Below are 15729 nucleotides of genomic sequence, written 5' to 3' on the forward strand. Positions count from 1 at the left end.
GGACTGGAAGATAAATAGAAAATTGTCTCAAAGGCAGCGGAGAGATCTAGAAAGATGAGGACGGAAACTGGCGCAGTGAATGTGGCAGCAACTGGGACATCATGAGTGACCGTGACCTGAACAGCTTCAGGAAAGGTTTGGGGGGCAGTGCTGAGAGGCCAACCCTGATTTCAGTGAGTGGAGGATGGGACAGAAGAGAAGGAAGCCGAGACAGTGACTTGTGATTACTCTTTTCAGAAACATCAGGAAAAGCCCTACGTGGGAGCTAAAAACTGATTGTGAGGGCCCAGGGAAGCATGAGAGAGGAATACAAGGGACCCGTGCAGGTTTCCAGGCGGAGTGCAAGAAGCCATAGAAAGGGACAAGTCCAAGATGTAACAGACAGAGCAGGGGATGCGGGAAGCTACCAGAAGTGGGTGGGACGGAGCAGCCACACCCAAAGACTATGAAACCATCAGCCATTCCTCATCTGGGCCATACCTGCAGGTCTCCTGGGTTCAACTGACCAGCGTGTCCACAGAAGTCTTCATGGGCCATGCTGCCCCCTTCCAGGAGGTAAGATACCTTCGGGAAAAAAAAAAAACAGAAGAAAAAGTAGGTGTTGGAGGGCTGTGAAGAGTTGTTCACTTTTTCCACTGAAAATGTGCTGACCAAAGTGTCAGGAGCAACTAAGATGGTTGAGCGAGCTGAGGGGATGAACCTCAGTGACAGGGCCACGCTAGCCCGGGCAACATCTTTGAGAGAATTTCAAGTGGGAGCCCCTTCCTCTGGGCAGATGCAGCCCTGAGCAAGCAGAGCTCCCAGCTGGGTGAGAGGGGCCGCCACTCATACCCTCAGCCTGCCGGGCCGAGGCCCTGCCACGGTGGGTCCCAGAGCCCAGGGTGAGAGAGGCAGCTCCTGTTGAAACAGCAGGAGCCTTGTTACCAAGGCCACGTTCACCCAGGTGTGTGGGACGACAGATCTCAGGCCTCCACACCTTCCTCTACAGGCTGATGGGAGAAATTCAAAGGACGTGTCTTTCCAACACCAGGCACACATACCCATGACGTGCTCAATAAATGCTGGCGAGATATGTCAAATGAATTCATAGAAATTAAAGTCAACTTTTCCAGAGGCAACTCCGTACTAAATCTAAAAGCATTGTCCGTGTTGAAATTCTGTGTTGTCCGTCACGGTAGCCACTAGCCACAAGTGGCTACGTTTAAAATAATTAAACAAAATAAAAAATTCAGCTGCACGAAATCTCTTGCATTTCTATACACTAATGACGAAAAATCTGAAAGTAAAATTAAGAAAACACTCCCGTTTACCATTGCAACAAAAAGAATAAAATATCTAGGAATAAACCTACCTAAGGAGACAAAAGACCTGTATGCAGAAAATTATAAGACACTGATGAAAGAAAGTAAAGATGATACAAATAGATGGAGAGAGATATCATGTTCTTGGATTGGAAGAATCAACATTGTGAAAATGACTCTACTACCCAAAGCAATCTACAGATTCAATGCAATCCCTATCAAACTACCACTGGCATTTTTCACAGAACTAGAACAAAAAATTTCACAATTTGTATGGAAACACAAAAGACCCCGAATAGCCAAAGCAATCTTGAGAACGAAAAATGGAGCTGGAGGAATCAGGCTCCCTGACTTCAGACTATATTACAAAGCTACAGTAATCAAGACAGTTTGGTACTGGCACAAAAACAGAAATATAGATCAATGGAACAGGATAGAAAGCCCAGAGATAAACCCACGCACATATGGTCACCTTATCTTTGATAAAGGAGGCAAGCATATACAGTGGAGAAAAGACAGCCTCTTCAATAAGTGGTGCTGGGAAAATTAGACAGGTACATGTAAAAGTATGAAATTAGAACACTCCCTGACACCATACACAAAAATAAACTCAAAATGGATTAAAGACCTAAGTGTAAGGCCGGACACTATCAAACTCTTAGAGGAAAACATAGGCAGAGCACTCTATGACGTAAATCACAGCAAGATTCTTTTTGACCCAGCTCCTAGAGAAATGGAAATAAAAACACAAATGGACAAATGGGACCTAATGAAACTTAAAAGCTTTTGCACAGCAAAGGAAACCATAAACAAAACCAAAAGACAACCATCAGAATGGGAGAAAATATTTGCAAATGAGGCAACTGACAAGGGATTAATCTCCGGGATTTACAGGCAGCTCATGCAGCTCAATAACAAAAAAACAAACAACCCAATCCAAAAATGGGCAGAAGACCTAAATAGACATTTCTCCAAAGAAGAGATACAGATTGCCAACAAACACATGAAAGAATGCTCAACATCATTAATCATTAGAGAAAGGCAAATCAAAACTACAATGAAATATCATCTCACACAGGTCAGAATGGCCATCATCAAAAAATCTAGAAACAATAAATGCTGGAGAGGGTGTGGAGGAAAGGGAACACTCTTGCACTGTTGGTGGGAATGTAAATTGATGCAGCCACTATGGAGAACAGTATGGAGGTTCCTTAAAAAACTACAAATGGAACTACCGTACGACCCAGCGATCCCACTACTGGGCATATACCCTGAGAAAACCATAATTCAAAAAGAGTCATGTACCAAAATGTTCATTGCAGCTCTATTTGCAATAGCCGGGACATGGAAGCAACCTAAGTGTCCACCATCGGATGAACGGATAAGGAGGATGTGGCACATATATATAGTGGAATATTACTCAGCCATAAAAAGAAATGAAATGGAGGTATTTGTAATGAGGTGGATGGAGTTGGAGTCTATCATACAGAGTGGAGTAGGTCAGAAAGAGAAAAACAAATACAGTGTGCTAGCACATATATATGGAATCTAAGGGAAAAAAAAAAAGGCCATGAAGAACCTAGTGGCAGGACGGGAATAAAGACACAGACCTACTAGAGGGTGGACTTGGGGATATGGGGAGGGGGAGGGGTGAGATGTGACAGGGTGAGAGAGTGTCATGGACATATATACACTACCAAACGTAAAATAGATAGCTGGTGGGGGGCAGCCGCATAGCGCAGGGAGATCAGCTCGGTGCTTTGTGACCACCTGGAGGGGTGGGATAGGGAGGGTGGGAGGGAGGGAGATGCAAGAGGAAAGAGATATGGGAACATATGTATATGTATAACTGATTCACTTTGCTGTAAAGCAGAAACTAACGCACCATTGTAAAGCAATTCTACTTCAATAAAGATGTTTAAAAAAAAAAAATTCAGCTGCACTAGTCACATTTTGCAGGTTCAACAGCCCCATGTGCCTAGTGGCCACCACAGTGGACAGCGCAGATTATAACGCATTTCCATCTTTAAAGAAAGTTCTATTTGACGACACTGATCTTGGTAAATAAATCTGAGTATCGGCAGCCATCTATGGTAGGCATTCTGTGCAGGGAGCAAAACCTTCCTGGGAGCGTTTGCAATCACAGTACCTCTCGGCAGAATGAAATACCACCGATTCTAAACAGCACTAGAAAATCGAGCCCTTCTTATTTCATGATTTCACTAAACGGAAAAATCAAGCAGCTCTAAAATTCTCATTTTAAAAACGATTGTGATTATCCTAACTAACAAAAATGAAAAAGACACCCAACTACTTAGCATTTTAAACTACCCCAGGGACATGGTAACATCTGAAATGAAGATTTAACACTGAAAGCTTAAAACGCCATTTGTACATTGGTGCTGGGGTCCTCTCTGTACCACTCTATTTAGATTCGACTTTCCATTTTGCTCATTTTGTACACACTTATGAAATTCATCTGTAATGCCAACAAGAAATACCAATCAGCCACAACAGTTCTGAAAGGTGTCTGCAAAACATGTTTACTGGCAAACCACGCGTGGCTCCCCGCCTCAGGCTTACGGGTGACAACTCCGATCATTTGCATCATTGGATGAAGTTTTCATATTCTAGCTATCCAAATGCTTTCTTTAAAGCGTAATGTGTTTATCCGTTTTAACCTTGGAAACTGTACTTCAAAACTCTCTTTAACCATTATTAAACGAGCAAACCAGAAAATGCAGTCTGCAATTAAAATCCCAAATCTCTTGTAATTATGTAAGCCAGATCTAATTTTTGCTCAAAGACTCATTCCACCAAATATAACAATTTAAGTCACTACTTAAAAAGAGTAAATAATACTTTTTAAGCAACAAATCACAAATCTCTAAGACCACAAAAAAAGAGTAGAAATATTATATTTCAACAGGAAAGAAAAACAAAAAAAATATACCCAAGAGGTAAGAGAAGAGAAAATATCTATGAAGGTTTCAGCATATATATCAGATACTACTGTTTTACACAAATAAGATTATTTCCTCCTCCATACAAGAACGCATTATATACGTCTAGGCCAGATTGTTTTTGCAGTCTATGTTTTTGCTGTATCCTAAGGCATAAAAAGTAGATCTAACTAATCTTTTTTAATATGAAAATTCAAAAAGTTGTTTCATAACCTATAAGTGGCAATGGGTTCCTGATCATTTTCCTATACATTTGTGTATTTAGGAACTAGCCAAAAGATTATCAATTCATAGATGTAAAACTTACAACAGAATAATTTTTAAATAATAAAGGTTTATGAATTCATTGAACAAATAGTCATTGAGGTCTTCCAATGGAAACGACACAGAAAATATCAATAATTGTTTTCATGACGCTCATATTCTCATGCAGAAGAGAGTAATTGGGAATAAAATATGGAGTAAGGGTCCTGCTGGGTAAGTACAGGGTCGTGTGAGGAGCACAGGAAGGGTTTAGCTCACACTTGGGTGCCAGATAAAGCTTCTCGGAGGAAGTGAGTCCTAAGGAGGGAAGGGAGTAAGCCAGACAAAGAAAGATGGCAGTGAAGGTGGGCCAGGAGTGTGTTTCAGGCACATGTGAAGACCAAGAAGTGAGAGAGATCATGACTCACTCAAAGAACACGAATGGCAAGAGATAAGAGACGAGAGAGACGAGAAGGGGCCACAAAATAAAACCAAGCATAGCACTAACACTAGATTCAGCCATGACCTCGGTCTCCTATATCAATGTGACCCCTGCTCCATCAGCAGGGCAGGACCTTCCACACAGCGTTAGGGAAAACCTCCGCTGCCCTTGGTGATATCTCCCTCCCCATGGAGGGTACTCCATTAACACTCCTCAACTCTTGCTGTATCTCACCCACCCCTCCATAGTGGGAAGGAAACAGCTTGATCTCATTGGTGGACTTGAAAGAAGCAGCTGCGCTCACATAGCTGAACCCTGTTTCTCCTCTTCCTCTTTGGGAATCAGCCTGCCACAGAAGGTCAGGGTCCTCTTCCGCTCTTTGCCTCTGTGAGAAGGGCCAGCCCCCATGGCAGTGGCCTGCAGGGCTCCAGCACAGTCAGTGAGGTCTGAATAGAGTCTGCCTCAGTTTCAGGTGCTGTATTCAGAAGCCCAGCTGCCTGCAGATATAAGCCACATTTGACAGTATCAGCTTTATTGGAAATAAAGATCTATTTTTGTCTGCTATCTTTCTTACTCTTTCATCTCAACTGGTTCGGAATTCAGGCCAGGAAAGCAGGCCATCGTTTATTCTGCCTCTTCACGTTCCCAACTCAGGGCAATTTAAGACCTGGTACTGTCATGCTCTTGAAATCTTATACTGCAGCCTTATAAACAACCCACCTCTTCTGGAGCAAATGTTATTGAGTGCCGGATCTTGAAACCAAGTATTTGTAGAGCACTTACTACAGCGCAAATCAAGCTGGCTGACACGAGGACTCTTCGTGTGTCATCCTGCAGAACAATGTCACTGAGGTATACTGTGTACAGAATGGCCTTGGTAGCAACCTTTATCCCAGCAAGTGACAGGCAGATGGCTACAGACGCTGGAGGGTCTAGATGGTGGTTAATTTTATGTGTCAACTTGGCTAGGCTAAGGCATGCCCAGATAGCTGGTAAAACATTATTTCTGGGTGTGTCTGTGAAGGTGTTTCTGGATGAGATTAGCATTTGAATCAGCAGACTGAGGAAAGAAGATCCACCATCACCAGTTGTGGGTGGGCACCATCCAATCTGTTGAGGGCTCGAATAGAACAAAAAGCTGGAGGAAGGATGACCTGTTGCTCTCTCTTCTTCAGCTGGGACGACAATCTTCTCCTGCCCTCAGACATCAAAGCTCCTGGTTCTTAGCCTTCGGATTCTGGGCCTCGGTCTGAATTATACCGCCAGCTTTCCTGGTTCGCCAGCTGGTAGACGGTAGACTGTGACATTTCCCCACCTTCCTTAATCACACGAGCCAATTCCTATAATAAATCTCCTCTTACACAATCTCTATATATCCAATTGGTTCTGTTTCTCTGGAGAACCCTGACTAGATTTTAAGTCTAAAACCCCCTCCTGGAAACTTGCTATCGTAATGGCAACAGTACAACATTGGCACGGGATCAAAGGAGATCCATTTGTAGGGGAAGTTAACATATAATGACAGCAATTTCAAATCAGTGGGGCAAGGATGCCTTTTCCAATAAACGGTATTGGAACAAGTGACTGACCATATGAGATATGACTAAAAGATGTTCACAACCTAAAAGCTGAGAGCTATATTGTATTCGGCGGGCACACTAAGGACCTCAAGCCCGTGAAGCAGCATCTCAAGTAAACCTGAGAAACTGCTCCGAGGCGGCGAAGGGGGAGGCAGGATATATAGGAGTTTTGCAACAAAGGGCAGGTAGTCTGAACGTCGAAAGATTACTGTTAATTAAAGAAAACCAGATATCTCAAGTTAAGGAATTTAGCGCTTTTTTATGTATGGGAAGATGCAAGAGTCTGGGCTCACTGAAATCCTTCCTTTGATATGCACCTCAGCTATCTGGGGCCAGGATCCTGTGTTTTCACATCCTGAGTTTCCTCAAGGCTCACCGCGGGGAGTGGCTGCAGTCTGATGGCTGCTAGATGGCAGGTATTCTTCCCTTCCTGAGTTCCCTCAGGGCTCACCCGCTCACCACCGCGGTGGCTGCAATCCCTGAGGATTGTGACATCCTTTGTTTACAGATATGGCAGGAAGTATTTTATTTCTCAGAGAAAAGAGAGTAAGCCCCCACTACATGCAGAAACGTGCTCCAAATGGATTAAGGATTTTAAAAATACACTTAGAAGATTTAAATCTAAGGAGACAACAAGAATCCAAAATGTCTGCACAAATCTATCTCAGCAATGTTTATTATGATGGCAAAAAGACAGGAACAATCTGGACGATGGGTTAATAGGGTACATTTAGCTAAATAATGGTACAGCCATACAAGAGGATATTATTATGCACCTGTTAAAAAGTGATACAGATCTTTACTCACTGACACAGAAAAGCAAAATATTGTTTAATCAAAAAAGCAGGCTACAGAACAGCAGTTGTATTTAAAGGGTCAAAGGCAATGATGCATTTAAATGGGTTCATTCAAATAAAACTGTAGCCAGTCATGCTGTGTACCCGTGTAAGTGCCTGGATGGACACGTGTCAAAATGTGAACAAAGGTCATCTCCAAAGGGTGGAAATGCAAGTACGTTTTATTATCTGCTTTCTTTTCTGCTGGTCTACGTTTTCTGCAATGAGTAGTTTACTTTTTTACAATGGAAACTTTTTTTATTTTGGGAAAATAAAAAGATGTTGCCACTAATCAGTGAATGAAAGTAAGTGATATGCTTTATTGTGCATAGATGCTGGTGAATATTGGTTCCCTGGGTGGGTAAACTGGGGCTGGAAGGAAGGCAATAAGACATAAGGCAAAACACTAAGAATCAGAATAACTCCCTATTACCTGTGAGGACCACATAGCTGGCTCTGACTTTAATATGCTGCTAGATGGGAAAGATCTGGAATTCTTATAGAGGGCACTCATGCCAAAATAAGAATTAAGCACTTAGGACTCCATACAAAGCTGAAGAATTTCAGAGGACAAATTAAAAGCTTCCAAATGTCATACAACCAGCCAAACTACACTGAGCAGTGTCTAGAATTGCTTTCCTTTTCCTGTTATTCATGTACTTTTAATTAAAATAACTGCATAATAAAGGCAAATTTCTTTCTGTTTGGGCTGAAGCTCCCCTTTGGCTTCTCAAAGGAGTGTCTTTCAAATCATGTTCTTTCCCTCCCCCAAGATCTTTCAATTATCCAAGCCTAGGGACTTTCAAGTTGTTAATCATCTAAAAATATGTCAGGCAACTTTCAAAAGTAAATTGTCGGGAACATGAGTCATTTAAAGATGAAAATTTACATGGATATCAAAAGAGATATTTTTGTTTGTTTGGGTTTTTTTTTTTTTTGCAAATTTTATTTTAGGGAGCAGTTCCAACACTGTTTGTAAAAGACTGAGGAGACCATTATTGCCCCCTTTTTCCCCTACGTTTGCGGCGTGGATGTCCTCTTTTCTCTGGCAATACACAAGTAAACAGCATCTCCCCTATCCTAAATAAAATCTGAATTACAGAAGTCTGGCCAACGACGCTTTACTGAGTCCGTAATGCCTACCTTTTACTACTTAAAGCAAAAAACACGCTTTTAGCCTTTGGGGAAATAATAATCAGAAACCGAGGAAATTTTACTTACTATCTTTTATTTATTTATTTATTTTTGCTAAGTGCTGTAAATGTTACACTGAGACCTTAAGGATAAATTAACGTCTGCAGAGGATTAAAAAAAAACAAACCAACCTCAGGCAGTACTTTGAGAACTGACATGATCCAGATGATTTTTTAGGACATTACATAATCGCAAACACCTGGAGAATTGCCGTGGGTGGTTGACGGGATTGGGAGTGTTATGTTTAAACTTGAGACTTGCATGTGTCTAATTAAGTAAGAAATCTGTAATTTGAAACAGGTGTTTTCTTAACGGACTTGACGTGCTTCCTGGTCCTGCTGCATCCTTCCTCCTCCTGGTCCTAAACTTTCCACGGGTCTTTACTAAATATTTGTGCTTCCTTGTCAGTTCTTACTTGTTTGTGTGTTTGTTTGTATTTGGAAAGAGAAAGACACAAACCCACAACAGTAATGAAAGTAAAGCATCACCTGCAATATGAAGTTTAGAGAAGGTGTACTTCAAGGAGCTATAAATGAATCCTGAAGAATTACAGCACCAAACAGAGTTTGTTGTTTCTGGTTGGTATTTAGAAAGAAGAGTGTCATGACCTCATTCCCTGTTACAGATGCAAAACACATTCTTTAAAAGAAAAAGATTATATTATAGATTAAACTCTGTTTTCTTTTAATTTCCATTTGCTCTAAAATGGTGCCCTTTTCTCTATTGGTAGCTGAGTAGGAAAAAGAGAAAAACAAAACAAAAACACGGGTTGAGGTCATGGCTGATGAGAGAGGCCGGCAAGGAACATCTTGCGTAACCGAAGCGGCTAACTGGTCTTCAAGGACAGAAACAGCATGTTTGAATCCATACAATTCAGGACCCGACTTATTTTACAAAAATGTCTTAATTTCTTGAGCAATCACTGAGAAACCTGGAAATTCACACCCTGCCCCCAAGTTGGCTCATCCAATCACGACCCCACAAAAACACCTTCACAAGTGCCAGAAGGTGGTTTGCACAAAAGAGGAAAAGAGAAGCAACATGGTTTAGGTATTCAGCCAAGGGGCAAACCCGAACTTTTAATGCTCTGCCACAACCCCCGGAGACGCCCCCTGCTGGCGAAGCCCTGCCTCGGGAGCCACTCGGGCACTGGAGCCTGGGTGGGAACCTGGGCTTTGCCACTTATTTACCAGGTGTGAGATGTGGGGTGAAGTCCTTAACTTCTCGGAGGCTCAGTTTCTTCACGTACAACAGGGACCTAGGCAATGAACTCACCGAGCATGGTGAGGGCTAACCCAGGTGATGTGTGCAAAGCACATAACAAGTGTTCAGTAAGTTCTAGAATCAGCACACATACGTTTGCCACATTCCTCGAGCAGAGATCCTGTTCATGGGTCCTCCCTCTGGTCCTCACTGGAGCTTCCTGGAATGATTTCCCCCGATATTCTCATGGTTTGCGTCCTCACTTCGTTCAGGCCTCTGCTCAAATATCACTGCCTAGGGACTTCCCTGGCGGTCCAGCGGTTAAGACTTAGCCTTCCAATGCAGGGGGTGCGGATTCGATCCCTGGTCAGGGAGCTAAGATCCCACATGCCTCACGGCCAAGAAACCAAAACATAAAACAGAAGCAATACTGTAACAAATTCAATAAAGACTTTAAAAATGATCCACATCAAAAAAAAAAAAAGTCACTGCCTAAGAGAGGCCACCCCCAACCAGGTCATCTAATTGGTCAATCTATTCTCAATCCTCCTACTCTGTTTCTTCTTCCTAGCTTTTTCATGAAGGGCACTATATTATATAATTATTTGGTTATTCATTTATTGTCTGTCTTCCCTAAGAAAATGCAACCTCCCTGAAGGCTAGAACATATAGCTGACACTGAAGATGGATGGATGGATGGATGGATGGATGGAAGGAAGGAAGGAAGGAAGGAAGGAAGGGCAGCATCTTGTATTTGCATAGCATTTCAGCACTTAAAAAGCATATGATCCTGGGAATATATTATCACCTACACGATACTGATGAAAACATGGTGGCTTAGTGTGATTAAGTTTACACCATTAATAGTAGCAGAGAAAGGACTTAACATTTTCTGTCTCTGAGAATAAAACTATTTTCACTCTCGCACAGTGTCCCACAAATGCTGGCGCCATCTTGGCAGTAACACAGGTGCTGTGAGCACCGCGCCTGCCTTGGAGGAGACAACTGATGGGAGCTGCAAGAGGAGCCAGGGCTGCCAACTGCGAGGGCTTTAGGCAACCTGGCACCTCTGGCAAAGAAAGGGTCCTTGCTATTGTACACAAAGCTGAAAACAGGCCTTGGGATTCCCAGGTGAAGTGGAGAAGAGGCTGATGGACAGGCAGCCCCATGATCCCGCGATGAGGGGATCATGGGATCCTTCTCTGGTGTGGACGTTGACAAGTTCTACCCAACAACATCTAACTACAGAGCAATGGACAAGTGACTTGAAAGCAATTTTCCTTTTCTATTTTTCTGTTGCTCCCCTCACAAAAGTCTCCCAAATTTACTAATTTTCCTTTCATCCTGAATAAAATTTCAGACATGCACATCGAGGTTCTATGATGATCACATTCCCAAATCTACTCAGGCTGAACTGCAAATTTCCTGAGAATCTTCCAGCTGCTTCTAGAACCCCAGATTCAGACATGCCCTTCCTCTTCAAACTCCACTCAGGATTCAACCCTTTGGGGGAATCTCTTCAGACAAACTACCCCTGGCTCCCCATGTCGTCAGGCCAGCCTCTTAACTGATACCACTTACATCTTGTAAAACTGTGGTCAAAGCGTTCACGTCCATTGTTTCATTTCCCATGTTATACTGAAGGGGCTTCTAGGGAATGGTGTGCCAGCTTCTAGAATTACCCCAATTTCCCACATACAAAAGCACTATGTCTGTACCCAGCGGGAAAGTGGGTAGTTCGAAGCATTGTTGCTTAAGAGTGCCCTCTGCTGATCCTTATGATGCGTGCTCACTGTTTTTCTAAAATCAGTTCTCGCCAAACCAGGGAGCTGTCTGGCTAAAAGATCCACCGATGACTAAGTATGTCTTCCAGCCCGAGCGCGTTGTCTCTGCTCAAAGACCACGTGTCCATGGGGCAGGCTGCCCTCTATTCATCAAGGGAGGGGCTGTGTTGTGGTGTAGAAGTGAGTTTTCCTCTAGTTAAAAGCTGTCAAGGCTGACACCCAAGAAAGAAGGGCCTGAAACGCTCCTCCGCATACATGGTCCTAGGCAGGCTTGGGGCTCACAGGGCTCTTACAGAGACAGAGTTAAGGGAATCATGTCGATTTCCCTCTTGTTTTAATATTTTGTTCAAATTTCATTATAATAATATTTAACTTAATTAAGCAGCTGACACCTTTTGGTGGGTGATTTCTTATTATTCCTGATTCAATTCATTGTAAGGATCTAATTTCTGAATGTTTCAGTGAATGTGTTCATTGCACTTGATGTTATTGGGCCACAGTTCTCGGGATTTTGGACTTCAAGAAGCAATAAAACATTTTATAATAAGGGGGTGTGATATAGGGATGCCAATTTTTGTCTTTCTTTTGTCTTTTTAAATAATCCTTTAATTTTGGAATATTTTTTAATCTCTTTTTCTTTTTACTTCATTTCAGCCTGCACAAGAGAAAATGTCATCACAAACTCATAAACGGGAAGTTAGAAAGCACCCAAGGGGAACACAATGATTATCCCTTCCCCACCTTCAGGGAGCTACTGGTAACTCCAGCAGGGAGGACACTACTAAAACATGTAGCTAAGAGAAGCGAATGTTGCAGAGAAGTACAATTAGTCCCACTGGACACAGAAGAAAGATTAATCCTGATGAGGATGAATCTAGAGGAATGGGGGAGTAACTCATGGAGAAGGCAGCCCCCCAGCTGGTCCCTAAAGGACTGAAATATTGGGGAAAAGCTGGGGTGGGTGGGGCAAAACGGTATAGAGAAGAAGGAAAAGAATCTTTAGGTTGTAATAAAAGGTCATAAGCAACTAAAGCACCATTTTGTTAATTATCATGTTATTCCTAATCATGAATGGTCTCCTTGTGGCTACAAGAAGTTAAATGATTGGTCCTTAAATATCCCGGCAGTCAACCAACCCAATCCATTTCCTCATTATACCGGAAGTTCTGAGGAGAAGTGAGAGCATTACTTTGCACTTATGGGCAGGAAAATCCAGGTCCCTGAACCATGAGAGCAGTGGGTCCCACACTAAGTAACAGAAGGAGTATGAGGTGTTCACAGTTTGAGGATCTGTGCCACCTGTGCAACCTCACTTCAAATGCTATGAACGTGTCTATGTATTGAAACACTAGCAGATGTACAGAATGGGAACTTTGTTCCAGGAGTGGGAGCATGGAAGAGTGGACCGGTGTGGGCCTGGGATCAGAGGGGCCCACCTGCCTTGTACGGGCCGTGAGCTTGACAAGTCACCACTTCTCTGGCCTCTGTTTCCTCATCTGTAAAATGGGGGGTGGGCATGTGTGCTAACAATTCCTGCTTTTCAGGGTTGCTGTGAGGTTTAGAGCTAAAGTAGACAAAGCATGTGAAGCTTCTCATAAAACATTAGGTATTTTAGGTATTTTACCTAAACATATTAGGTAGCTAATATGTTAATATTAGGTAGCTAATATTAGGTAGCTAATATTACTGCGTGGCAAATTTCCTTTGCATTTACTCCTGTATGTTCAGGCATTTCATTTGAAAAAGAGTGTATTGACGGGTAACTCTGAAGAAGCTTTGCTAATAGTGCTGAACATTTGGAAGAAGCTTTTTGTCATGTAATGATCTATGTTAATTTATTTTAGACTTATTTTTAGTCTCACTTAGGAAGCATTACTTTATATTTGGTAACATTAAAGAATGTTTAACGACTAGTATATAGTCTTTATTACATCCCCCTCCAATTTGTCTACTTAAGAACTCTGGAATGTAGTCTCTCAGACACGAATGGTTTCTGTTTGTGATTGGAATCGGGTGGGCGAGTGGGGCAGAGGGAGAAATTGGTTGGGAATATATTTCGACTACTTTCAAAGAATATTTCCATTGAACTGCTTCTTTCCCTCAAATGACCTATGCTGGGAGCTGTCCTGGGCACTGCAGGGTATTCAGCGGCATTCCTAGCCTCTACCCACTAGATGGCAGTAGCACCCTCCAGTTGGTATAATCAGCATGGTCTCCGGACATTGCCACAAGGCCCTGTGCAGACAAAATCACCCCCAGTTGAGAACCACTGACACAGTCTAAAAGCCAGACTTTTAGACTAAAGATGGTTCTAATTTCAAAAAGACTGCATTAACTTGGGAGTTTTAGGATATAAATATTGGTCATTCATTCATAACTAGAGATAGAGCTTGGCTTTGAAGGCCTTCCCCAATGATGGCCCAACCTACAGCTTTAGATCCCACCCCACCCTACACATCCAATTTTTATGTCCGACTAAACTACTCCCCGTTTCTAGTTTATCCCCGTACTATGTCCTCTACTTTTTCCTCTGCTGTTCAGTCAGTCATATCTAACTTACTCCTTAAGGTTTTACTAAATGGCCAACTCTTCCCTGAAACCCTCCCAGACTTGTTAGAAGTGCTAGCTTCTCCCTCAGAATGCGAAACCTCACCAGCTGGACCTCTCTTGTTCCTCCTTAATCATTTTCTAACTTTCTTACAAACTGGAAGTCCTCTGCCCCCACTTGTAAACTCATGCACACGCATCCGCATGCACACACACACACACACACACACACACACAATTTTAATTTCCTTTCGGACAGGGAACACGTTGAGGAGGAGAAAGTTATGTTTTTTAATTTGAAGCACTTTTAAATTTCGTTGGCACCCTTAATGGTGCACAAATGTTTCCTAGAGGAAGCTGCCCCTAGATCATACCCCACCCCCCTTCCACTCTGGCATATGTTATTAACTTGTCTGGTTGACTGGAACAGAACACAAACGAGGTCGATTTTATGCGGAGAAGGCAGACCCAAGATGAAGGCCTCAGCAAGAGTTCCTGGAGAGCAAGTGAGTGCCAGGACCTTCATCGACCGTGAGAGTGCTGTTTATCTTCAAATATGGCGTGTGAAGAGGGAATTTTGAAAATATATTTTAAATAACCAATACACATGGTCCAAATTCTAATGGTACAAAGAGAAAAAGAGGGTTAGAGTGAAAATTAACTCTTTCCCACTCTCCCTCATCACCCAGTAACCTTCCCTGGAAGGTACATTATCAGCTTCTTGGGTGTCCTTTGAGAGAGAATCTAGGCATTCCCAAGAATCAAAGTATGAGTGGAAACAACCCGAACGTCCATCAAGAGATGACTGGATAAACAAAATGTGACACAGCCATACAATGGCTATTAGCCATAGAAGGGAATAAGGTTCTGACACATGCTACAACATGGATGAAGCTTGAAAACATTATGCTAAGTGGAAGCCGCCAGTCACAAAAGACCACATACTGTATGATTCCTTTTATATGAAGTGTCCGGAATAGGCAAATCCATAGAAACACAAAGTTTCAGAGGTTGTCAGCGGTTGGGGGACGTGGTAATGCGGATTAACTGCTAATGGGTGATGGCTTTCTTTTGGGGGGTGATGAAAATGTCTGGAATCAGTGGTGATACTTGCACAATCTTATGAATATACTAAAAACCACTAAATTTTCAAAAAAGCTTTGTGAATATATATTTTTATCTGTTGTTATATGTTTTCTCTCTAAGCACCATCTTCTTTCGGTATTGTTACATGAATTCTGTAATTTTGTTTTCTTTGCATCAATGTAATCTGTGGAAGTCATCATTCATTCAGATAGTCCACCTTCCCCACCATAAATAATAAACCATTTTTGGGAAAGAACAAAGGTACAGTCTTTGCTCTTTATACAAATCCCACATTATGCCATAACAATTTTGTACCTTGCCTCTGTCACTTTCCAACTATCATGGAGATTATTCTTTATCAGGACCTATGAAGCTGTGACATTCTTCTACCAGCTGGGTAGTATGTCATTATATGCACACATGTATGTGAACCATAGTTCTCAACTGGGGGCAATGTGGTGGCCTCCCTGCCCAAAGCGGACAACTGGCAATAATACCTGGAGACACTTTTTCTTGTCGCCACTGGAGGTAACGGAGTGCTATCGGCAGC

At 42.4% G+C, this 15729-nt stretch overlaps 1 protein-coding gene across 4 annotated transcripts in view; it reads right to left on the reverse strand.

The window, feature by feature from the left end:
• PIR (pirin) overlaps positions 1-15729 on the reverse strand; it is a 105085-nt gene that overhangs the window by 59617 nt on the left and 29739 nt on the right. For all 4 annotated transcript variants that reach the window (XM_082375844.1, XM_082375841.1, XM_082375843.1 and 1 more), the window contains exon 4: positions 481-564. In XM_082375844.1, coding sequence (XP_082231970.1) covers positions 481-564 — 84 coding nt within the window. The remainder of the gene's footprint in view (positions 1-480; positions 565-15729) is intronic.

The sequence above is a fragment of the Balaenoptera borealis genome (genome assembly GCF_965194805.1).
Source record: "Balaenoptera borealis genome assembly, chromosome: X".
Lineage (NCBI taxonomy): Eukaryota > Metazoa > Chordata > Mammalia > Artiodactyla > Balaenopteridae > Balaenoptera > Balaenoptera borealis.